General features: G+C 47.1%; 1 protein-coding gene across 5 annotated transcripts in view; it reads right to left on the reverse strand.

The window, feature by feature from the left end:
* The window catches only part of DMTF1 (cyclin D binding myb like transcription factor 1), an 84,321-nt gene that overhangs the window by 43,864 nt on the left and 14,739 nt on the right, over positions 1–25,718 (reverse strand). For 4 of the 5 annotated variants that reach the window (XR_012221359.1, XM_073551289.1, XM_073551286.1 and 1 more), the window contains exons 4-8: positions 13,804–13,918; positions 12,457–12,533; positions 11,712–11,869; positions 10,712–10,744; positions 9,671–9,780 (exon numbers count right to left, since the gene is read on the reverse strand). Coding sequence is in view for 4 of the 5 variants with exons in the window: in XM_073551289.1 (XP_073407390.1) it covers positions 9,671–9,780; positions 10,712–10,744; positions 11,712–11,869; positions 12,457–12,533; positions 13,804–13,918 (493 nt within the window). In the remaining variant the exon portion in view is untranslated. Of the gene's footprint in view, positions 1–9,670; positions 9,781–10,711; positions 10,745–11,711; positions 11,870–12,456; positions 12,534–13,803; positions 13,919–14,122; positions 14,312–25,718 lie in introns of those variants that run through there. The other variant, XM_073551288.1, reaches the window with a different exon arrangement.

The following is a 25,718-nucleotide window of genomic DNA, read 5'->3' on the forward strand; positions in this document are numbered from 1 at the left end:
GACAACTGTAGACTGACTGGCCATAGCTTTACAGTAATGTAAAAGCAATAGCCGAAACGTACGTAGGGGCAGGCACTGGCACCCACCAGAGGTAATCTTTGTACTACTGTTATATTTATTCTTTGTGATTCTTTTACATCTGTGTACATAAATGGTTTTTATACCAAGCACCTGGATTTTGTTCTTTGATGTAAAATCATGTGTAGTATGTCAGTGTATCTAGTTTTATGTAGTGTCTCTGTACAATATATGGTGGGTTTCCTCTGCCAATTTTTTTGGTTTCCCACTTTTTTAATGCCTTGTCTGTTTTTTTGTATTTCTCTTTGCTAATAAAATTTTCTATTTTTTATGATCGGTTCTTGTGTACAATTTTTTTTAATCTGATTTCAGTAATGCAATAGCTGCAGTCTCTCTGACTGTACACTATCTGCGGATTTTACATTAGACTGGACTGAAGCATATATACAATGGATGGTGACAGCAGCTTTTACAGCACACTGCGGACAGATTTACTGCACTACTAACAGGAAAAAATATGCTCAACATCCTGGCCACCAGCAACTGCCACTGGAGGAAGGCAACTGCACTCGTTATACGCCAACCTCAATAATAGCACCAGACATTTACAAACTCCCTCTAGTGATGCAGGTATCCAGTAGATTATGTTTTAAAGGATAATTTCTAAAAATGCTAATTTTAGCCTATTCATGGTATACAGCTCTGGCAAAAATTAAGAGACCACTGCAAAATTTTCAGTTTGTCTGATTTTTCTCTTTATAGGTATATTTTTGAGTAAAATGTAAACTGCTCTTTTATTCTATAACCTACTGACAACATGTCTTCGAATTTCCAAGCAATAACTTTTGTATTTATTGTCCGAAAATAAGAAATGGTCAAAATAACAAAAAAATGCAGTGCTTCCAGACCTCAAATAATGCTAAGAAAACAAGTTCATAATCATTTAGAAACAACATACTAATGTTTTAACTCAGGAAGAGTTCAGAAATCAATATTTTGTGAAATAACTATGATTTTAACAGCTTTCATGCGTCTTGGCATGCTTTCCACCAGTCTTTCACACTGCTTCTGGTGCAAAATTTAATCAGTTCTTCTTTGTTTGATGGCTGGTGACTATCCATCATCCTCTTGATTACATTCCAGAGGTTTTCAATGGGGTTCAGGTCTGGAGATTGGGCTGGCCATGACAGGGATTTGATTTGGGGGTCCTTCAGCCACACATTGATTGACCTAGCTGTGTGGCATGGTGCATTGTCCTACTGGAAACATGGATTTTTGTGAGTACTCACCGTAAAATCCTTTTCTCCGAGACGCTCGTTGGGGGACACAGGTACTATGGGTGTATGCTACTGCCGTCTGGAGGCTGACGCTAAGTATACAAAAAACAAGTTAGCTCCTCCTCCGCCACATACACCCTCGCCCCAATTGCGGGCAGAAACCGGTTTAGTGCAACAGCAGTAGGAGAACACAAAACAAATTAGCCTTAACGCAGAATACCATATGTCTGAAAAAGGACCACCCTACCTTTAAAAAGGAATTATACTAATTAAATAAACAAGAGCCAACTGGCCATCAGGGTGGGTGCTGTGTCCCCCAATGAGCATCTCGGAGAAAAGGATTTTACGTGAGTACTCACAAAAATCCATGTTTCTCCTTTGTCTCATTGGGGGACACAGGTACTGTGGAACGTCCTAAAGCAGTCCCTGGGTGGGAAGTCAACTCACCGATCCAAGCCACATACCCTCCTGTCTAAAGGTGCGCAACTGCTGCTTGGAGAATTTTTCTACCCAGTCTCGCATCTGACGAAGCCTGAGTATGCACATTGTAATGCTTAGAAAAAGTATGCAGGCTGGACCAGGCTGCCGCCTTGCATACCTGCTCTGCCGAAGCCTGGTGACGAAGCGCCCAAGAGGCACCTACTGCCCAAGTAGAGTGCGCCCCTATCCCTGTTGGAATCGGAGTGCCTCTAATACGGTAAGACTCTTGAATAGTTAGACGAATCCATCTGGCTATGGTCGACTTTGAGGCTGCGAGCCCCTTCCTGCGCCCTTTGGGGATCACCAACAGCGAGTCTGTCTGGCGAAAAGGTGCCGCCCTCGACATGTACCTCCTGAGCGCTCTCACTAGGTCCAACGTGTGGAGCGCCCTTTCCACACTATGTTCTGGTGCTGGACAAAATGAAGGCAGAACAATGTCCTCATTAATATGGAAAGAGGACACAACCTTCAGCAGAAAGGGAGGAGCTGGTCTAAGGACTACCTTATCCTTGTAAAAAGTCAGAAACGGTGCTCTACAAGATAGGGCTGCCAACTCCGAGACCCGCCTAATGGAAGTTATGGCTACCAAGAATACGACCTTTCTGGAAAGATATGATAATGAAATTTCTTGTAACGGTTCAAAAGGAGCTCCTGCAGGACACTCAAGACCAGGTTAAGGTCCCAAACGTCTATGGGCGCTCTAAAGGGGGGCACCAAATGAGAGACCCCCTGAACGAACGTCTTGACCTGCATATTAGTAGCGATACTTCGCTGGAAGAGGACAGACAAGGCCGATACCTGTCTCCTAAGGGAACTCGGGGCCAATCCTGCATCTAGGCCTGACTGAAGAAAAGCCAGGATATTGGGAACCGAGAAGGACAGTGGCGCAACCCCGTGCTCTCGACACCAACGAAAGAAAACCTTCCAAGAGTTATGTTAAATTCTCGCCGAGGTAGGCTTCCGGGCGCTAACCATTGTAGCAACCACCTCACGCCCAAACCCCGCCTGGGTCAGAATCCAAGATTCAACGGTCATGCCGTCAAACACAGGGCCCCTGAGTTCGGGTGGCAGATCGGCCCCTGAGACAGTAAGTTTGGTCGTTCCGGCAGACGCCAAGGAACATCTGCGAGGAGCTGCACTAGATCCGCGTACCATGCCCAACGGGGCCAGTCTGGGGCCAGCAGAATTGCCGGAACCCCATCTGTCTTGATTTTTCTGATGACCCTCGGAAGTATTGGCAGCGGGGGAAACAGGTATGGGAGCCGAAACTAGTTCCATGGTAGGACCAACGCATCCAATGCGATTGCTCGCGGGCCTTGAGACCGAGCGACAAACACGGCCACTTTGGCGTTTTCCCTGGAGGCCATCAGATCCACGTCCGGAGTCCCCCACCGTTGGCAAATCTGCTGGAAGACCTCGGGGTGCAGGGACCATTCCCCGGCCACGACACCCTGCCGGCTTAGGAAATCAGCTGCCCAATTTTCCGTGCCTGGTATGTGGACTGCTGAGATTACCGACTGGTTCCCCTCGGCCCAGCGTAGTACATGCTCTATCTCGCGTATGGTTGCCCTGCTGCGCGTGCCTCCCTGGTGATTCACGTACGCCACCGCCGTGGCGTTGTCCGATTGAATCCGGACCGGACATCCTGCTAGAAAGTGCTGGAAATGTTGCATTGCCAACCGCACCGCTCGAATCTCCAACAAGTTGATCGGGAGGCGTGCCTCCTGATGCAACCATTGCCCCTGAGCCGTGTGATGGCGGAAAACTGCTCCCCAACCGAGAAGACTCGCATCGGTTGTGATCACCAACCATTGATCTGGGGGAAAGGGCTTCACCTGAAGAAGAGAGGAGTTGCGCGTCCACCACTGAAGTGACCGTCTGACTCGAGAAGACAACCTGCACTGATGATCGAGTGTGAATGGACTCTTGTCCCAAGATGCCAAGAGAGCGTGCGGCAGGGGACGAAGATGAAATTGGGCTAACGGAATCGCTTCCATTGCCGCCACCATACTCCCTAGAACCCTCATCCCGAACCGAATGGTGTGAGGGCCTGGTTGTTGAAGATTCCGAGCTCCCTGCCGGAGCGCTCGAGCCTTGTCCTGAGGGAGAATTACCAACCCTCGCGAGGTGTCGAAAATCATCCCTCGGTATGAGATCCTCTTGTTACGTCGCCATCAGACTCGGGGCCTGCTGTTCTGGCCTGGGCCACTAGGAGGCGCCGGACTGTCATGTCGCCGTCAGACTCGGGGCCTGCTGTTCTGGCCTCGGCCGCTAGGAGGCGCCGGACTGTCATGTCGCCGTCGGACTCGGGGCCTGCTGTCCCAGCCTCGACCACTAGGAGGCGCCGGACCGTCACATCGCCGTCGGTCTCGGGCCTGCTGTTCCTCCCTCGGGCACTGGGAGGCGCCGTGGCTTGGCCCCGAGTGATGGCAGCAACAGGAAAGGGGCTCCTGCGCAGGCATCTGATGGACGCAGGCTCCGCTCCTCAGTCGGTCGTGGAGGGGTTGGTGCATCGCCATCTGGCCTGGTCCTGGGGGCGGTCCTGATGACATCAGCAGTCCGGGAGCCTGTGAGGGATGACCTGATCCCTCAAATACTTTGGGACTGGTCTTGCAAGCCGCTGGATATAGTCTTGGTTTCCCCAGTGTGCTAGTTGTTATTTGCTATCTTTGATTCTGACCCCTGCCTTGATTCTGACTCTGCTACTGCCTAACGATTCTGTACCTCTGCCGTCCTCCTGGTTTATAACTCTAACCTTGGCCTGAATTTGACTCTGCTATTGCCTGCCGTTTTTTGTACCTTTGCTACCCGCCTGGTTAAGACTCGGATTCCTGACTTCGCTTTTGGTCCCGTTTTTTAACCCCTCTTTGGCGACCGTCCTGCTCTGGCCCGCTGCTCATATTCAGACAGCGCCTCCTGGGCTCTGCTGTAAATCCAGATCCATGTATAGGGGTAAAGGGTATCGGGGTTGCTCGGGGTGCTGTCTTACTGTAGCCCAGACTTGCAGGCGGATGTCACACCTCTGAGCTGGGACAAGGGACGATTATTTCCCGTTGACCAACCATCCTAGGCGAGATAGGGTATCCTGCGTGATGCTGACATTTTCCTCACATGCCCGAAAGGACGGACCCTTCACTAAGAGTTCATCTAAGTAAGGTAAAACCACTATGCCCCGAGAATGTAGAATGGCCATGACGACTGCCATTACCTTCGTGAACACTCTGGGGGCGGTGGCCAACCCGAAAGGCAGAGCCACAAATTGGAAATGCCGACCATCGATTGCAAAACGTAGGAATCTTTGATGCGGGGGAAAAATAGGGACATGCAGGTAAGCATCCTGGACAAGGATCGAGGCCAAGTATGCTCCCTGCTCCATGGTCGATATGACTGAACGGAGAGATTCCATTCGAAAGTGCCTGATTCTGATGAACCTGTTCAGGAGCTTTAGGTCCAGAACTGGCCTTACTGTCCCGTCCTTCTTGAGGACCGCGAACAGGTTGGAATAAAAACCTTGAATTCTTTCGCACTCTGGTACAGGGACAATGAACCCCGTTGCGCTGCAGTACCTTGATGGCCCCTAGCAATGCCTCTGCCCGGGATTCTGCTTTGGGAAGCCGGGAAAGAAAAAATCGTCTTGGAGGATCTCTGACAAATTCTATTTTGTACCCGGACGACACTAATTCCGCCACCCATGCGTCGCGTGCCACCGCGACCCAGACGTGGCAGAACCTGAGTAGACGTCCGCCCACTCTGCTGTCTTCGGGTACCGGATGCCCCGAGTCATTTCGCTGAGGGCTTCTGGGACCTGGCCCCCCTTGACCTGGGCGAGCGGCCTCGCATCCTGCCCAGCGGGTTGGCTCTATACATGACCTGACGCGCCTTGTCTTGGTTGTAGCGAGCTGGGGCGGAAGAACTGGCCGCTGCCATCCACCCGGGGCTGCAAAATGCTCGAAAGTGTGCCTGAGGCTGACGAAATGGCAGTTTAATTTTCTGCTGTGGGAGAAAGCTGCTTTGTCCCCCCGTAGCATCTGAGATTAAGTTTGTCTAATTTTTCCCCAAATAGGCGGCTACCCTGATAAGGCAGGGAAGTCAAGGATTTCTTGGAAATCGAATCAGCCCGCCATAGCCTTAACCACAGGGCTCTCCTAATGGCGATTGCATTCACCGCCGCTAGTGCTGCGCAATTAGCCGCATCCAAGGACGCATTGATTAAATGGTCACCCGCCATCGCGATCTGACCTGCTATCTCAGACACTTCCGTCGGCAGGTCTTTATCCTGTAGGACCTTATTTAAAGAATCTGACCATGACATCATGGCTTTGGCTACCCATGTTGCCGCAAATGAAGGAGAGAGTGCTGATCCTGATGCCTCATACACCGAGCGGGCTAAACTCTCTATGAGCCGATCCGTGGGGTCTTTAATGGAAGAAACACTAGGCACCGACAACAAAGTTCTTGAGGCCAGGCGTGACACTGGGGGATCCACAACCGGAGATTCCGCCCATCTCTTACAGAGCTCTGGTGCAAACGGATATCTCGTTTCTAGCATTTTTTGTCCCGAAAAACGCTTGTCTGGACGTTCCCTGTGCCGCTGCACTATGTCCTCGAACTCTGGATGAGTGCTAAACACTCTATGCGGTCGCCTGGCCTTCTTAAAGGATACCTTATGACCTGCGTTTAGGGAGACGTCCTCCTCAATACCCAAAGTTTGATTGACAGCTTCAATGAGACTGTCTACCGTCTCCCGACACCCCGGGGTATCCAGGTCCAAGGATTCCTCCACGTCATAACCTGAACTCTGCTCGCTCCCGGAAAATGGTGACAGTGAGCGAGACGCCGCACTCACGGATGACGAAGCACCGGAGGGGCCCGGAGACGCAGTGTGGGTTCTTCCTATGCGTCTGTCTAGAGAGAGTGCGGCCCCTGCAGGCCGAAGGCTCTTGTGAGGTGGATGAACCCTCCCAAACAGGCGAGCAGTCGTCTCTACCCCTATCCAGGGCCTGAAGGGTCTCAATCGCCTTCGTAAGCGAAACCATGGACCGAGAGAGTGATAACGCCCATTCTGGGGGATCCCGACCCCTGGGCTCCGTCGCAGGGGAGGGCTCCTGTGCGAGTTCGGAGTCACAGGCTTCACATAACTTAATAGTCTGCGCTCGTGGGAACATAACCCCACAGGAAACGCATTCGGCATAAAGGAACGTGTGCGTTTTTCCTTTCCCAGACATATTGCTGATTAGGCCAAATTTATGAAAGTTCGAGGGGAAAGGAGGAGGAGGAGGGTAACCCTTTAATGCATGTAGTGTGGCTCCGGGACGGTGTCGCACTTACCCTGCTCCTGTGTGTCCCCCTCGCGCTCCTGGGTCTGCCTCCGATGCGCTCCTTCACCTCTGGGTAGGCTGCGAGTGCTGTCCTGATCGCGGCCTACCCTGCACTGAAGCCGGGGCCTCAATTTTATCCGGCGCTCGCCCTAGTCACGGGGGGCAGCATCGGATATGATGTCACGCCGGGGGGCGGAACTTCCACCCGCAGCCTAGGCCGAATCCGCGGGCTACATTAGACACCGTCCGCCCGCCACGCGCAGGTACCAGGAGGGAGGAGGGGAGGAGAGGAGGAAGAGAGGCGGGGGGAAGGTGGGGGGGTAATGGCGCTTGCAGATCGCAGCCCTAGCCCCATTATAACCAGTGGAAAAACCTCAGGAGACTTCATAGTGTGAGCCCTTACCCTGCTCCTCCAAAAAACGCTGCCCGGGGTTCTCCCCAGCTCCATACCTGCCACTCCAGCAACTCGGTAGCGGCACCAGGGGTATTTCATTTTAGGACGGTGCAGGCACCCTAGCTCCATCCGCCTTGCAGGGGCGAGGAGAGGGACCGTCCGCCGCCATGCAGCACCGCCGTTTTGCGTTGGTGGAGCAGTGGGGGCCGCACAGACTAGTCTTGGGCGTCTGTGCAAGCCCATGGTTTCAATACCTAGGGGTGGACAGGGCTAAGTCTGGCATAATGTCCCACGTCGCGGGAAAGGATACGTGGAGGAACACTCGCACGTGCTCGCCCGTTGATGGTTTGGGGAAATCGGATCCTTTCAATAGGATGCATTGCCCCTGTCTTCATAAAATAAAAAAGAAAAATAGATGTCTGGGGAAAGTCCCAGAGATGTCCCTCGGTGCGGGAAAGGATACGCGGAGGCGATACTCAACGTGTGCTCGCCGTTGATGGTTTGGGGAGATCGGACCCTTTCAATAGGATCCGTCGCCCCTGTCTCCTCTTCATAGCAAGAAAACCAAAAAAAAAAAAATAGTCTGGACAGATCCAGACTGCCTCCATAGGACACTAAGCAAAAAACTGGTTTCCGCCCACAATCGGGGCGAGGGTGTATGCGGCGGAGGAGGAGCTAACTTGTTTTTTGTATACTTAGTGTCAGCCTCCAGACGGCAGTAGCATACACCCACAGTACCTTTGTCCCCCAATGAGACGAAGGAGAAAAACCAGTCCTCAGAGTTGGGGAACATTGCCTGAGCAGAAAGAATCAATTGTTTTTCCAGGATAACCTTGTATGCGGCTTGATTCATATGTCCTTCGCAAAGATTAACCTGCCCAATTCCAGCCTTGCTGAAGCATCCCCAGATCATCACCGATCCTCCACCAAATTTCACAGTGGGTGCAAGACACTGTGGCTTGTACGCCTCTCCAGGTCTCCGTCTAACCATTAGACAACCAGGTGTTGGGCAAAGCTGAAACTTAGACTCATCAGAGAAGATTACCTTACTCCAGTCCTCTATGGTCCAATCCTTATGGTCTTTGGCAAACTTCAGCCTGGCTCTCCTTTGCTTCTCATTGCTGAAATTTTTTTTCTAGCTTTACATGACTTGAGCCCTGCCTCTAGGAGCCTGTTACAAACTGTTCTTGCCGTGCATTTCACCCCAGCTGCCATTTGCCATTCCTTTTGTAGGTCAATTGATGTCATCCTGCGGTTACTGAGTGACATTCGAATAAGATGACGGTCATCCCAGTCAGTGGAGAGTCGTTTTCGCCCTCTGCCGGTCCGCAGCTTTGTTGTCCCCAATGTCTGCTGCTTCACCTTGTTGTAATGGACTGCCGTCTTAGAAATTTTAAGGATGGAGGCAACATGACGCTCACTGTATCCCTCTGCTAGTAAAGCCAGAATTGAGCCCTTCTTTTCCTCACTCAAGACTTTTCTTTTCAACTCCTTTGGCATGGTTATATTGTTTCATTCCTAATACTTTTGGGATATTACTAGCACTTGTTTTGCCATCCAGCTTGTCCTATTGCAAGAGGATTGTGAACACCACAGCAGGGTTTTTTTATACTTTCCTTCATTAAATAAGATTTGGTTCAGGTGATCACCTAATCAGAAGCACATTAAGTAGAATGAGGTGTACTCTGGTTGGAATTCAACTGACACTGGAATGGAATGGCTGTCAGACATGGAGAGAAGCTGATTTTTATAAAACTGTGCAGTGGTCTCTTAATTTTTGCCAGAGTTATAGGTGATAACTTACTGATTTGTGATAGTCCAACTGATGGTACCCCAATGGATCCCAAGTACATGGCTCTGAATTGCACTTGGCTTCCTTTGGCATTCACAGACGAGGAATGAAGCGGTGACGTGCATGCAGGGCAGTTCGTTTATACCCGACAGGACATTTCAGAGTCCCGTTCTTGGAACTGGTGGGTGTCCCAAAAGTTAAAACACCACTGAAGGTGGGGTATTGAGCTCTGTGGATAGGCGATAACTGGGAAAAATACTTTAAAACTTAGTCTATGCCCCTGTTGTGAAAAAAGGGACTTTGGCAACAGCCTGTTTTGATAAAAATACATAAAGCAAGACCAGTACAAATCCATCTGAAATGATAACTTTTTAGTGGCAAAGACTTGCACCTGTTTTACAGGTTTCTTTCATTAGTCGACATCGATCCTTTACAGATGAGGCACTCCGACCCAGAGCTGCTCCGATTGTCGCCCAGTCATTCCCATGTTTCACACGAAGCCTGAGTAAGATAAAAAGCAATCACATTATTTAGATAATCCTTTTGGTGGCACTGCAGAGAGATGAAACATTTGCTGCTACGCAGCCCCAAAGATTACAACTGGCCATTGAGGTTTACAGCACTGAGACAGCCGTGACCAGCTTGTTATCTATTACTATACTGTAATGAAAGGATGGCTATTATAGCCATTATTATCACTGCACACATATTTACATGTGACACAGGTGACCAATTATCCATGCACACACATCCCCCCTTCTCTAAAAGATCAACCCTGTCTATAATTGCTGTCCAGGCAGAAAGAAGAAAAATATCATTGCCCGTTTATCAACCTGGGGACAAACTGAATGTTGAGTCCTTAAATTTAGAATAGCAATAAGTCTGAACAAATCAACCCCTATAGTTACAGCACTTAGCGAACTCAAAGGAGCAAGATGGATTTAGTAAATAAAGTTTATTCACTTTCAAAGGATAGAGGTCTGTCCTGGACATGTAACGGGCACACAGATACAGGACTGATCACAGCTACAGTACAGTATCACAGCTATGGCTTGCAACTGTACTGATAGCTAGCACATTGGAAAATTGAAATGAAAATTAGATGCTTTATTTACTGAAATACTAATACCTGCTCATTGGCAAAAGCAAGCACAATTTATTTCTGAGCTTAAAAAAGTTGTCCAATTAAAACAATTTTTTTTCCATTCAGTTCAGGTAATTTTTATACCCGTTTCAGAAAGGTGTGGTGTGTCGGATGCCTGAACGGTATTCCATTACCTATGGGGCTGCCAAAAAAAGAGCCAATTCGTGCGGGTCCCAGTGGTTGAACCCCCACAGATCAAAAAGTTATCACCTATCCGGTGGATACGTGATAGCTTGTTTTAATCAGACAACCTCTTCACATCTAAAAATATATAAATTTGCTACTTACTCTCTCAGTCTTTCAATTTCTGCATGTGTGTATCTGCAAAACAAGAAACACTCCAAATAACTCCGTATTCTGATAACGGCATGACAACTAAAATATCAAAATCCAGGGAATACCATTTACCAAATAAAAGTAGTTTAATAATACGCTATCCTATACTGCTAGAACAAGGTTACATAATGAAATAAACTTATATACTAAAACTTGCCAGGGTCAATCATTTAATGTGGCCATGATCTCCACTGATATTGATATCCTTATGACAGCAGATTGGTGCTGGTGCCATACCCGGTACTCCCACTGATCAGCCGTTACCAGCTCTGGGTACATAGGGTAGTGCTTATCAGTGTCAGCAGCCACTACACAACGTACAGAGCTGAGCTGCTCTGCTCTGGTCACTGCTGGAGCTGGTAACATCTGGTATTGACCACGTGGATAGGTCATCAATATGATAGTAGTGGAATGCCTTTTTAGTAGAGCACAGTAAATATACAGCTGAAAAATGCAGGCCTTAAAGTGACTCCGAGCCTGAAAATACACTGGATATAAAAGCTCACTGACATGAGATGAGGTTATGTGTCAGGAATTACAAGGGACAATTTTCTCTATAGTAGCAGACATCTGCCTATTCATAAAACAGCATGATGGTTCATTCAGACTGCAGATTTAACCTTACGATCTGCTCAGATAAAATCCACAGTGTATTATAGTAAGGTAAATGGATGAGGTTTTACAAATCCTCTTTATGTCAATCCTTTTGTGAATTTGTTACACTTTCAGAGACGTATATGTGAAATCAGCAGTGATTCAGCATATAGATGAAGTATTTACGGCTGATGTGCAGCAAGATCAACGGCAGATTTACAACATGTGAACTTATCCTTATTTTTCCCATTTTACAAAGAAAAACAACAAGCCATATATATATAGTAGGATAATGTAACAAATAATGATACCATGTCCATTACTAGGTGAATAATTACAATACAAAAAACGGCCTTACTTTCCCACATGGTTCCTGTCATCATACATGCGGAGAACTCTCCTGTACACAGCAAAGAGAGGACGGTTCAAGCCCCAGGCTATTGTCCGGTAGAAATCTTTCCTCTCATCCTTGGACATCTCAAAAATGATTTCAGTTGCATCTTTAACACCGTGGGCCTATATAAAAGAAGAGACTGATCAGTGAAACAAATGTGACATCTTTATGGTGAACAGTTTGCTTTTAAATGTATGTAAAAAGTTATAGTGGTGGTTGTCTACCCATTTTTATTTTACAAAGGGCCCAAGTGTGCTATAAAAATAGTAAATAGGGCATAGTAACCTGCTGCTCCTCTATCTAACTGCCAGCGTTCGGTCTCTCCTCTTCCTCTTCAGGTGTGGTCGGCAAGTGAATGCTGCAGCCAATTAGTGCCCCCCAGGCTGTGAAACTTTGATCACCGCTGTGGCCACTGATTGGCTGCAGAGGTTCATAGGCCGACAACATTTTGAGAGTTAGAGGGGAGAGGTCTGTGAGATCACTAGGCGAGTATATGCTTTTTATTATTTTTAGCACACATTGGGACCTTTAGAAATTAAAAAAAGGAGTAGATACCACATTTCGGTATAAAAGATATGTCAGAAAGTTGTCTTGGTTGTAGTTGCGCCCATTGCTGATTAACTAAACATTTCAGGGTTATAATGCATGATTAGGTTTCGCTGGTTTTGTGTTCGTACAGTGACACATACATAGTAACGACTACTATTACCTTCAGGTATCGTTCAATGTTGCTCATTAAAATTGAAATTTCCTCCTTAGACCACATGCCTTGCTTCCATCTGTGACCTTAAAAATGGATAGATTAATATCTGTCATCAAAACCATTCTGTGTCGGGTTGGGGGCAGATATACAACATTATAGAATACTGTATATAAGCCCTGAAAGGCTGTGTCCGTATTTCATATCGGCCATACCTGGTGACAGGTTCTCTTTAAAGCTTACATACAAAAAAAGAAAAAATAATGAAATTATGGAACCAATAATAACTATTTTTTTATCTTGGCACACTAAGTATGTGAGAAAAAGGTATATAAATAAAGATTATTTATGAGTAAACTCTCATTAGATTCCAGTTTCCTGCATCACGGTCAAGACGGCTTTTCAAACTCGGTTTTGTCCGAAACGCTGCAGAAACTTGCTATAACCACCAGACAACTACAACAGGTCTTTCATGATACAAACACACATTGAACTTTTATAACACACATGGTGAGGGCAATTTACTTCCCATCTGTCACCATAGTATGCTATTTTTATTTCTATTTAACAAACTTATTTGTATTACTTAATTTGTGATTCAGCCATCATTTTCCTATGAGGTGCTTTGAAAATTTTCCAAAATTGGTAGCAATTTAATCAAGTTGCTTTTAAGCAGTTGTCTTTGGAGTATGACCCTGTCCGTTAAGAAGTTGTTTTGGTGTATGGCATTGTGGATTAATTGCCCTCATTATACTAATAGTGCAGAGATTCTTTACATTGAGATCTCTCTCCCCATCCATCCCATCATCCATGTCAGTGATGTGGAGTAGGGAATAATCCTTATTGTCATGGCTGGTGTAATGGTGCTTTGTGCATTACATCTATCCCAATAGTGTCCTACACAGGAGATTGTGCTGATGCTGTGTTGTACTCTGGGGGGAAGTGGCAGGGGTTTAGGCAGAGTTACAAGTTTGTGCTCACTGCGGGCTTGCAGCCAAGTACAAGCAATGAGAGGAAATGTAGTAAAAAGGGAGCAGAGGATTCAGAAGGGGAAGTACAACAATGCTTATACTAGGGCACAGAAGCAGAAAGACATGAATCTTGGCAGAAAAACTATATGGGCTTATTTAGGAGCATTATCCTTAATCATTTATGGCAAAAACAGTAACTGGTTCAGGGTAGTGGACAACCTCTTTACATGAAAGACACGTGAAACTACATCTGTGAATCCTGCTTATGGCTGGCATTATTTTCACCAGGCAACACAAAACATTTTACCTCCACATCACTTTCTTAAGGTTCATCATGTGACAAATCCAAGGCCATGATGATTTAACACCAAGACCAGAGATATACCTTTGTTGGTGAGAGAATCTTTGTCTTCTTTGCTGGTGAACCAGGCACGACTGACTGTTGACACCTCATCATTACCTGAAGGAGAGATGTCAACAAGCTGCTCGTTTTGAAGTATCTAGAAAAAAAAAATAAAGGAAGTTGAATATTTATCAAACCCATTTTAATCATTTCACATATATTTACTGACACAGTGACAGGAACTTGAAATTATACATCTTATGTAAATGTCTGGAGTAGTGAAAATAAATATTAATGTATGTATTTAAAAAGATTAGAATCAGGTAGAGAAAACATGGAGAAGAAAGACTTAATTACTTACCGGTAATGGAATTTTCCAGAAGCATTGACAGTACCGCATGAGAGAGGAGATCCGCCATTCAAGGACAGGAAACCTACAGAATAAAAGGGTGGCACTTCTCCACCATAGCATGAGAGGACACCACTAATAACGAATAACTAATAACGAATAACGCTGTTAACCTGCAGATATGGGGTTAATCTGTGGGTAAACAGCATTATTATGCTGTCTGCGCTTGCACGCAGCCAAATGCAGAGGGGTGAAAATGATCTTTATTCTCCCTTCCAGCATTCGGTATCCAGTCATGGGGGTGGCGCCGGCGCTGGTTCAGTCACTGCTACAGATCGGCGTTGTAACCGCGCTCCTGTCACTGGCTCAACATTGCGTCCAGCTTGTCAGTCAGTGCTCAGGGCAGGGAGCGCGGTTACAACTCCACTCTGTATACTCAGAGCGGTGACTGAACTGGAGCCGCCCCTATGACTGAATAAAGATAATTTTCTCCCCTCTGCATTCAGCTGCGATCAGGCGCTGAACAGCATCATAACGCAGTTAACTTGTAGAATAACCCTATATCTGCAGGTTAACACTGTTATTACTAGTGACAGGTTCCCTTTAACCCCTTCATGACACAGCCTATTTTGACCTTAATGACCAGGCCATTTTTTGCAATTCTGACCAGTGTCCCTTTATGATGTAATAACTCAGGAACACTTCAACGGATCCTAGCGATTCTGAGATTGTTTTTTCGTGACATATTGGTCTTCATGTCAGTGGTAAATTTAGGTTGATAATTTTTGCGTTTATTTGTGAAAAAATCAGAAATTTGGCGAAAATTTAGAAAATTTCGCAATTTTCAAATTTTTAATCTGTTAAACCAGAGAGTTATGTGACACAAAATAGTTACTAAATAACATTTCCCACATGTCTACTTTACATCAGCACAGTTTTGAAAACAAAATATTTTTTTGTTAGGAAGTTATAAGGGTTAAAAGTTGACCAGTGATTTCTCATTTTTACAACAAAATTTACAAAACCATTTTTTTTAGGGACCACCTCACATTTGAAGTCACTTTGAGGGGTCTATATGGCAGAAAATACCCAAAATTGACACCATTCTAAAAACTGCACCCCTCAAGCTACTCAAAAATGCATTCAAGAAGATTATTAACCCTTCAGGTGCTTCACAGGAACTAAAGCAACGTGGAAAGAAAAAATGGACATTTTAATTTTTCCAACAAAAATTTTCTTTTAGCATCAATTTTTTCATTTCCACATGGACAACAGGATAAAATGGATTCTAAAATTTGTTGGGCAATTTCTCCTGAGTACACCGATACCTCATATGTGGTCATAAACCACTGTTTGGGCGCACGGCAGGGCTCAGAAGGGAAGGAGCGCCATTTGACTTTTTGAATGGAAAATATGCTGGAATATTTAGCGGTTGCCATGTCGCGTTTGGAGAGCCCCTGTGTACCTAAACATTGGAGCTCCCCCACAAGTGACCCCATTTTGGAAACTAGACCCCCCAAGGAACTTATCTAGATGCATAATGATCACTTTGAACCCCCAGGTGCTTCACAAATTGATCTGTAAAAAAAAAAAAAAGTACTTTTTTTTCGCAAAAAATTTCTTTTAGCCTCAGTTTTTTCATGTTCACATGGGTAACAGGATAAAATGGATCCTAAAATTTGTTGAGCAATTTCTCCTGAGTACACCGATACCTCATATGTGGTCATAAACCACTGGGCGCACGGCAGGGTCTGGAAGGGAAGGAGCACCATTTGACTTTTTGAATGGAAAATTAGCTCCAATCGTTATCGGACACCATGTCGCGTTTGGAGAGCCCCTGTGCACCTAAACATTGGAGCTCCCCCACAAGTTACCCCATTTTGGAAACTAGACCCCTTATGGAACTTATCTAGATGTTTGGTGAGCACTTTGAACCCCCAAGTGCTTCACAAAAGTTTATAACACACATTTTTTTTCCTCAAAAATGATTTTTTTAGCACGCTAATTTTAATTTTCACAAGGCTAACAGGAGAAATTGGACCACAAAAGTTGTTGTCCAGTTTGTCCTGAGTACGCTGGTACCCCATATGTGGGGGGAGCCACTGTTTGGGCGCACAGCAGGGCTCAGAAGGGAAGGAGCGCCATTTGACTTTTTGAAATGCAAATTACTTCTAATCGTTAGCGGACACCATGTCGTGTTTGGAGAGCCACTGTGTACCTAAACATTGGAGCTCCCCCACAAATGATCCCATTTTGGAAACTAGACCCCCCAAGGAACTTATCTAGATGCATAGTGAGCACTTTGAACCCCCAAGTGCTTCACAAAAGTTTATAATGCAGAGCCGTGAAAATAAAAAATATTTGTTTTTCCTCAAAAAAATTTTTTTAGTGCGCAATTTTTTATTTTCACAAGGGTACCAGGATAAATTGGACCCCAAAAGTGTTTGTCCTGAGTACGCTGGTACCCCATATGTGGGTGGGGACCACTGTTTGGGTACACGTCGGGGCTCGGAAAGGAAGTAGTGACATTATGAAATGCTGACTTTGATGGAATGGTCTGCGGGCATCATGTTACATTTATAGAGCCCCTGATGTACCTAAAATGTGGATCCCCCCCCCCCACAAGTGACCCCATTTTGGAAACTAGACCCCCCAAGTAACTTATCTAGATGTGTGGTGAGCACCATGAACCCCCAAGTGCTTCACAGAAGTTTATAACGCAGAGCCGTGAAAATAAAAAATATTTTTTTTCCTCAAAAAAAATGATTTTTAGCCAGCAATTTTTTTTTCACAAGGGTTGCAGGATAAATTGGACCTCAAAAGTTTTTGTCCAGTCCGGGTACACGTCGGGGCTCGGAAAGGAAGTAGTGACATTTTGAAATGCAGACTTTGATGGAATGGTCTGCGGCCGTCGTTACGTTTGCAGAGCCCCTGATGTGCCTAAACAATAGAAACCCCCCACAAGTGACCCAATTTTGGAAACTAGACCCCCCAAGGAATGTATCTAGATGCCTGGTGAGCACTTTGAACACCCAAGTGCTTCACAGAAATTTATAACGCAGACGTGAAAATAAAAAAAAAAACTTTTTCCACAAAAATAATATTTTAGCTCCCATTTTTTTATTTTCCGAAGGGTACCAGGAGAAAGTAGACCCCAAAGTTGTTGTGCAATTTTTCCTGAGTATGCTGATACCCCATATGTTGGGGTAAACCACACGTCAGGGCTTAGAAGGGAGGGAGCACCGTTTGACTTTTTGAATGCAAAATTGGCTGGAATCAATGGTTGCACCATGTCGCGTTTGGAGACCCCCGTGATGTGCCTAAACAGTGGAAACCCCTCAATTCTAACTTCAACCCTAACCCCAACACACCCCTAACCACCGCCCTAACCCCAACACATCCCTAACCCTAATCCCAACCCTAACCCCAACACACCCCTAACCCTAATCCCAACCCTAACCATAACCCTAACCACAAGCCTAACCCTAACCCTAATTCCAACCCTAATTCTAACTCTAATTCCAACGCTAACCCTAATTGCAACCCTAACCCTAATTCCAACCCTATCCCTAACCCTCTTTCCAACCCTAACACTAACCCTAATGGAAAAATAAAAATAAAAATAATTTCTTTATTTTATTAGGTGTTCCTGCCTATGGCGGTGATAAACGGGGGGTTTATTTACTTTTCATTCTATTTTGATCACTGCGCATGCGCCCGCCATTTTCCAATATGGCGTCCCTCATGGTCCGGGACCGCGGGACACCGGGAGCCATAGCGGGACTCGGAGAGTACCGTGAGGTGGGAGTGGGGGTTAGCGATCGGAAGGCGGGGGGAGCGGAGGGAAGGCGGGGGGGCAGATGATGACAGCGGCGCTGTCATTCAGTGGCGGGGGGCAGATCGCCCCCGTTAACCGGTGGGTTTGTCGGATCGGTGTCACCAGCCATATCCGATGCTACAGCAGCGTTGGACATGGCTGGATTGTAATATTTCATCAATTTTCATTGATGAAATATTACTATCGCTCTGATTGGCTGTTTCACTTTTAACAGCCAATCAGAGTGATCGTAGCCACGTGGGGGCGAAGCCACGCCCCCCCGTGAAGTACAAAGCCCCCTGTATCTGCGGGTCGGGTGACCTTTCAGTGACCTAGGTCACCCGACCCGCAGGGGGGCTTTGAAGTCATGACACAGGATATGCGTCATTGGTCGGAATGGCACCGACTTTCATGACGCATACGCTGTGTCACTGGTCGTGAAGGGGTTAATAGTTATATACACCATTAAAAGAACAACACAATTTTTTTCTTCTAAACAATGCGCGAATCCAACACCATGAAGGAAACAAAGTGACCACCCATTACCAGTGAAAGGAGGAAATATAAAGGTGCTGTCATAGGTTCTGGAAAATCCCATTACTGGCAAGTAGTTTAGTCTTTTCATTACACCCATGATAGCACCACCTGAGAGAATTACAGAAAAACTTTAGTCTTAGGGCAGGAACACAGTCTGTAGAGCCCCAGCAGAAGATCTCAAATCAAGTCTATAGTGTCTAAAGAAGGTGCAAAGTGAAGACCGCGTTGAAACCTTACATAAATGCTCGATGGAGACATCCACTTTCTCCACCCAGGAGGTTGAAATAGCCAAAGTAGAATGAGCTTTCAGGTCTCCTGGAACTGCCCTATTATTTGCATAATAAGCTTACCCTATAGTCTCTTTATTCCATCTAGCTAGCATTCTTTTAGAGGATTTAATACCTTTTTAGGACCCTGAAATTAAATAAAAAGCAATTGACCTGTTTACCAGGTTGTTGCTGCTAAGATATACTCTCAGACTTCTTACATCTAAAGTGTGGTATTGTTCTTCCTTTGGACTTTCAAGATTGACACAGAAAGAAGGGAAGGCAATATCCTGACTTCTATGGAACTTGAAAGTTATCTTGAGAAGATAGGCTGGTTTCAGAAATACCCTATTTTCTAGGATCTGTGTAAATAGAGGATTAACAGACAAAACTTGAATGTCACTAGAGGCCCCATCTCACATACCGAGATCGCTAGCGAGACAGCAGGGAGGTGACGTTTGGGCCAGAGAGGTAGATCTAAGTGTCGTCAGCATAAAGGTGGTACTGGAATCCATGGGACTTTATGAGTTGACTCAGGCTAAGGGTATAAATTGAGAAGAGTAGGGGTCCTACAACAGAGCCTTGGGGGACTCCAACAGAGAGAGGGTGGGATGAGGAGGTAGTGAGGGAGTGGGAGACGCTGAATGTGCGGTTTGAGAGGTATGAGGAGATCCAGGATAGGGCGAGGTCTTTGATGCCAAAGGAGGAGAGGATCTGTAGTAGGAGGCAGTGGTCGAATGCAGAGGACAGGTCTAGAAGCAGGAGTATAGAGTATTGTCCATTTGCTTTGGCTGTAAGTGGAGTGATGGGGACGGAAACCAGATTGTAGATTGGAGGTTATGGGGTTTGGGCATTGGTCTGGTATACAAAGGGGTTGTGGTGGTTGAACAATGAAGACTTGCCTTGATTGGTCGATCTTATTTTTGAAGTGTGTGGCAAAGTCCTCAGCAGAGATGAGGGAGGTTGGAGGGGGCAGTGGTGGGCGGAGGAGGGAGTTGAAAGTTTTGAATAATAGGATAGGGAAGATATGAGGGTTGTGAAGTAGGCCTGTTTAGCAGAAGTGAGGGCAGATTTGAAAGTGAGTGTTGCCTGTTTGAATGCGGTGAAGTCGTCTTGCGAATTTGTTTTCTTCCAACGCCGCTCTGCAGCCCAGGAAACTTCCCGGAGTGGTGTTATTGTGCCAGGGTTGTCTGTTGGTACGTCGCCTTCTGCCATGAACGAGAGGGGCGACCGTGTCAATAGCTGATGCAAGAGCGGCATTGTAGAAAGCAGTGGCACTGTCTGTGTCTTGGAGTGAGGATATGGATGCCAGTGGTAGAATAGAGTCAGAGAGCGCGTGGGTGTCTAGGTGTGCAAGTTTTCTGCGGGGGTGCGCATGTTGCTGGACATGGGTGCCAGGAGAGGAGGACAGGGATGAGAAAGTGAGTAGATGGTGGTCAGATAGAGGGAGAGGGGAGGTGGTGAAGTTAGAAAGAGAGCAGAGGCGGGTGAAGACCAGGTCCAATGTATGTCCATCTGTGTGGGTGGCTGAGGAGGACCACTGGATGAAGTAAGGGACAGGAGTTTGGAGGCTGCTGACTGAAGGGTATCAGTGGGGATGTTGAAGTCACCCATGACGATAGTGGGGGTGTCAGTTGAAAGAAAGTGAAGAATCCAGGTGGAGAATTGGTCAATGAAGGCAGTGGTCAGGCCTGGATGTCGGTATATGACGGCCACTTGGAGGTTGAAGGGAGAGTAGATGCGGACAGAGTGGACTTCAAAAGAGGGGAAGATTAGGGAGGGAAGAGGTGGGATTGGGTTGAAGGTGAAGGTGCAGTTGGAAGAAAGGAGAAGGCCCAATCATCCATGATGTCTGTTGCCAGGGCGAGGAGTGTAGGTGAAGTGGAGGCCGCCGTAACACAACGCGGCAGGGGAGGCTGTGTCATAGGGTGTCAGCCAGGTTTCTGTGAGGCCGAGAAAGCAAAGATTGCGAGAGAGAAAGAGGTCATGAATCACATGAAGCTTATTGCAGATGGAGCGGGCATTCCAAAGTGCTCCAGAGAGAGGGAGCAGGGGGTTGGGTGTCAATGGCACAGGTTTTAAGTTGGAAAGAATTGCGGTAGTTTTTATTAGATAGGGAGCGGTAGGAAGGGGTAGTAATGGGGGGTATGCGCTGTGGGGGTCCAGGATTGGGAGATATGTCGCCAGCAGTGAGAAGCAGAGAAAGGGAGAGCAGATGGGAGGAGAGTATGCAGCTTGTTTTAGGTTTCATTCGGACAGATTTGAGGTTGAGGAGCAGTTCAGCAGAGGAGGTCAGGTGGGGAGGAAAGAGGGAAGGGGAGATGATTATTTGGTTAGAGGGTGCTGGGATTTGGGGATAGCGAAGGAGAGTGAGGATTAAAGGAGCAAACACTGAGGGCATATGTAAACATGGTGAAGAAGTAGGAGGGTGAATAGAAAAGCTAGATACAAGTAATCAGAGGTGCTTACTCAACAGACATACCCAAAAGAGACAGATGTATAGTGTGGGGTCCTGACTCCTGCCGTGACTAACTGCCATTGTAATAACTGCATCTTCACGATACTTTTGCTGCAGTGATACTTATGCACATCAAACTTATTGAGAATTTCACAAGAAAAACAATGGTGTGCTTGGTTTTAACCTAACTTTATTCTTTCATGAGTTATTTACAAGTTTATGACCACTTATAAAATGTGTTCAAAGTGCTACCCGTTGTGTTGGATTGTCAATGCAACCCTCTTCTCCCACTCTTGACACACTGATAGCAACAGCACAGAAGAAATACTGGCACAGGCTTCCAGTATCCCTTGTTTCAGATGCTGCACATCTCGTATCGTCACAGCATAGACAATTGCCTTCAGATGACCCCAAAGATAAAAGTCTAAGGGGGTCTGATCGGGGGACCTTGGTGGCCATTCAACTGGCCCACGACGACCAATCCACTTTCCAGGAAGCTGTTCATGTAGGAATTCTCGGACCTGACACCCATAATTGATGATATGGTGTGGTATATGGGGTACAAAGATAGTGGGGCCATTCGTCATCAATGGAAACCTCAATGCCACTGGATAGCTGAAATTGCTACATGATGATGTGTTGCCCTCTTTATGCACTGAAGATGGCACGCTCCCTGAGTTTTTCCAGCAAGATGGTGCACCACCACATTATGGGTGTCAGGTCAGAGCATTCCTACAAGGAATCAGACCCCTTTAGACTAGCATGTCTAAGGGGAATCCCCCATAGGTCAGCAATCTGATTGAATACTCCCCCTTTCTGTTGGATGAGGCTCAAAAAGTCGGTTTGCTTATCTCTTCCCCCTTTATGGTGCTGTTAAAGAAAAGAGGTGAGACTCCACCATCTGAAAGATCTGATCAGTGTCATTAGGGATCTGGGCCTAGTCCAATCCCCTCCCACCCCGATAGTTTATGCAAGCTACAGTTAGGGTACCGTTATACTTAGCGATGCACCAGCGATCCCGACAACGATATGGATCACTGGTGCATCATTAAGTGATCGCTATAGAGAGCTGCCAAACAGGCAGATCTCACCAGCGACATAGTGGTCGGGGGTCGCTACTTACCTGTCAGACACGGCGATCCTGACGTCCTCCCGCCCGCGTCCACGCGTCGCTCGTCGGCGCCACAAGAAGCCCAGCAGGAAGCGCCCGACGAGAAATGGTCCAGGACGTTCTCGCGCAATCAGCGATAATCAGCGGGGGAGCCGGTCGGAGGTAAGTATCACATGTAGCGATATCGCTAGCAATATTGCTGCTACATCACAAAAACCAGTGATATTACAGCGATATTGCTAGCGATATCGCTATGTGTAATGAGCCCTTTACTCTGTTGTCTGGAAAGACCTTTACATGGTGAACTTGTATAGATAGTATTAAGTTACGTACCGGTAACGGTATTTTTCGGAAGCCCATGACAGCACCACGAGCACCACGAGAGAGGGGATCCGCCCTATAGGAACAGGAAACCTACAGCTACAAAAGGGCGGCACCTCTCCCACGCATCAGTTGGATTACAGAGCTTGAGAGGCTACCATGGTTAGTACACAACATATGATATATACAACCTATCTACCCTATTTAACCGAATTATTTCATACCATCTCCCACCTATGGTGATTCTATAAACAATCTTCTAAAGGAGTGCACCTCTATACGTGAACAAGGGAGGGAACTAAGGGTGCTGTCATGGGCTTCCGAAAAATACCGTTACCGGTACGTAACTTAATACTTTATTCGGACTCCCATGACAGCACCACGAGAGAATTACAGAGATGTAAACTAACTTAGGGAGGGACTACAGCCTGCAGCACCCTTAGAAAAGAAAAAACACAGAAGGGGGGTCCCGTCACTGAGTGAACTTTCACGAAGATCACTTACCAGTGCCACAATCAAGTACCGGAGAACGAGGGGGATTTCTTTCGGTCGATGCTCCTGTCTGCCTGGAGGAGCTCTTACGAGTGGACTGGTCACTTCGTCCCGCATTACTGTCACGGGACCCTTTCTTTTTCTGTTTGACCTGCCGAAGGTCATCCAGGGGCGGCAGTGATGTTTGCCGCTGCTGCCCTTGCTTCTGCCGCTGCTGCTGCTGCTCTCGATCGCTTTCCATTACCACTGCTGCTGCTGCACACTGCTGCATGTAGTAATGTGGCCAAGGCAAGGAACCCTGCCCGGGTCCCGCCTAAATACCCCCTCCTCCGGTCAGCAGTATCCATGCCGCGCCCCTCCCCCCCCTTAATGGAGCTCCCTACCCCAGCTGGCGCCCGAACTCGCGCCATCGGTGTTTCCGATGGGCGCCGCCATCTTGGAATTGCCGTGCATGCGCAGTGGCGCGCTGACCCGGAAGCGCCTCCTCCGCCCGCCCCCTGACGTCACCGCTACCCCGGAAACGCCGGAAGCCCCGCGGGACGCCCGGGAGCTTCGGAGCAGCGCCGGTCGCAGCCCCCTGCACAGCGCTGCCACCCATGTGCGCCGCCGGAGCCGGAAATCCCCGGGGGGGGTATACTTACCGGCGGCGGCTAAATTCCTGGAGACGGCCATCCTCCGGACGCCGCTCCCTGCTGTCCACGCCACCGCCGTGACACCCATCCTGGGCCACCGTGGCGTCTTCCAGGAAATCCGAACCAGGCCGAGGTAGGAGACCCCCTCGCTACCGGTGTCGGCTGGCCGGCCTGGGATCCAAATCTTCTGTAGGATCCCGTCCCCTCAGGAACAGGAAACCAACTGATGCGTGGGAGAGGTGCCGCCCTTTTGTATCTGTAGGTTTCCTGTTCCTATAGGGCGGATCCCCTCTCTCGTGGTGCTCGTGGTGCTGTCATGGGAGTCCGAATAAAAAAGGCACTTTCTTAGAGACTGCCTTAATGCCAAGAATTTCTTTAGGTTGGAGGAGCTGCCTATTTCTTCCCTCATCTATCAGCCCTGGCCCAGGAGTTCTCCCAGATGTGACCACCATATCTGGGGGCTTGCATCTGCGGCAATGACCCACGTTATCTGATCCACCCAAGGTACTCCTTTGTATAGATTTTTTGTCTCCAACCATCAGAGAAGAGACTGAACTTGGTTGGAAAACTTACTTTTTCTTCAACAGCAATTCAAAGCGTATTTGTTTGCCCGAATCTTCCATTGCAACACACAGGTGTATATCTGTGACCCTGCTACTACTGGAATGAAATAGTAATGAAGGCGACACTGCCTTCCTTAAAGTTTTAGCCAGATTACTTATTAATTTTGACATTTAGCAGGACTCCTTCTTCTCCTCTTTCTCCCTTGGGAGATAAGTCTGTTTCAATGAATCTAGGAGAAGACCAATGAAGATCTGCACTCTTTTAGGTTCTAACCTAGATTTTTTTTTTTAAATTGAGTAGCCAACCTAACCTTGTCAAGGTTGCCCTTAACTCTGCCAACTGAGCTCTGCAGTGCTCCACAGATATACCCACAATCAGGAATTTGTCAAGGTACGGTATCACCAATGCTTATTCCTTCCATAAGAAAGTTGTAATTTCTGCTATGATCTCTTTTTTAAATGATCTGACTCTCAGGAATGTGTTGAACCTCTTGAAGTTGTAGCAAAGCCAGATAGGACTGGGTTAAATCCTAGCTCTACAGGTTTTGATTTGGAGTACTCATGAACCAGTTGTTCACCTTTTCAGACTGCTAGGAAAGCAGAGAAGACTGGATGTGTCCTGGAACTGAACAGAGAGACAAGCTTCCCTGAGCTTTATTTCTGTCAGACATTTCCTAAACAAGGAAAATGGCAAGAAACCCTAATTACAAGGTGAACATTCACGGTGGTCACTTACCACTCAGGAGCCGTTTTGCTCCCGGATTATGAGGAGCAATCATTTCTTCCAAATAATGTCCTAAAGAGGCTGTGGACTTGTCTATCCTGCAGGGACAACCCAAGTTTCCTGGCGCTGCCACTGGCTGTTGCTGAGGAGGGTCTTCACCAAATACAGTGCTGCCAATCGAATTCGGTGCCTCCTCTGGCATACACTGGAAGTGGATTCATCACTTCCGGCACTCGTGACGTTACTGGCGTTCTCGTCAACAGAGCATGCTTTCACAGATCTGTGCACCCCCTGTACAGCGCAGCGGCAGACATACACATCAACTTACTATGACGCTGCCATCCAGAGTCCGCTCACTAGCTTAGTTCCTCATTGGAACCACTGTGGCATCTCCAGGACCTACCACCAAGGCCTGGTTACGTCTTTATGTCCCATGATGATCATTCTCCTGGACAACTCCAGCTCGCACACTCCCTCTCCAAAGACAGGAAACCAAGCTGATGAGGTGGAGAGGTGCCAGCCTTTAATTCTATAGGCTTCCTGTCCTTGAAGGGCGGATCCCCTCACTTAGGTGGTGCTGTCATGGGTGATAAGAAAAATGTCAACATTTATCTCTTTCTCAAAATAGATCATCATAGTACATCCTAATTCAGGTTTATATGTACCGAGCGGGCCCATGACCTGAGC

This window comes from Dendrobates tinctorius, unplaced genomic scaffold (assembly GCF_039654945.1).
Source record: "Dendrobates tinctorius isolate UK_male_01 unplaced genomic scaffold, ASM3965494v1 ptg000174l, whole genome shotgun sequence".
NCBI classification, from domain to species: domain Eukaryota; kingdom Metazoa; phylum Chordata; class Amphibia; order Anura; family Dendrobatidae; genus Dendrobates; species Dendrobates tinctorius.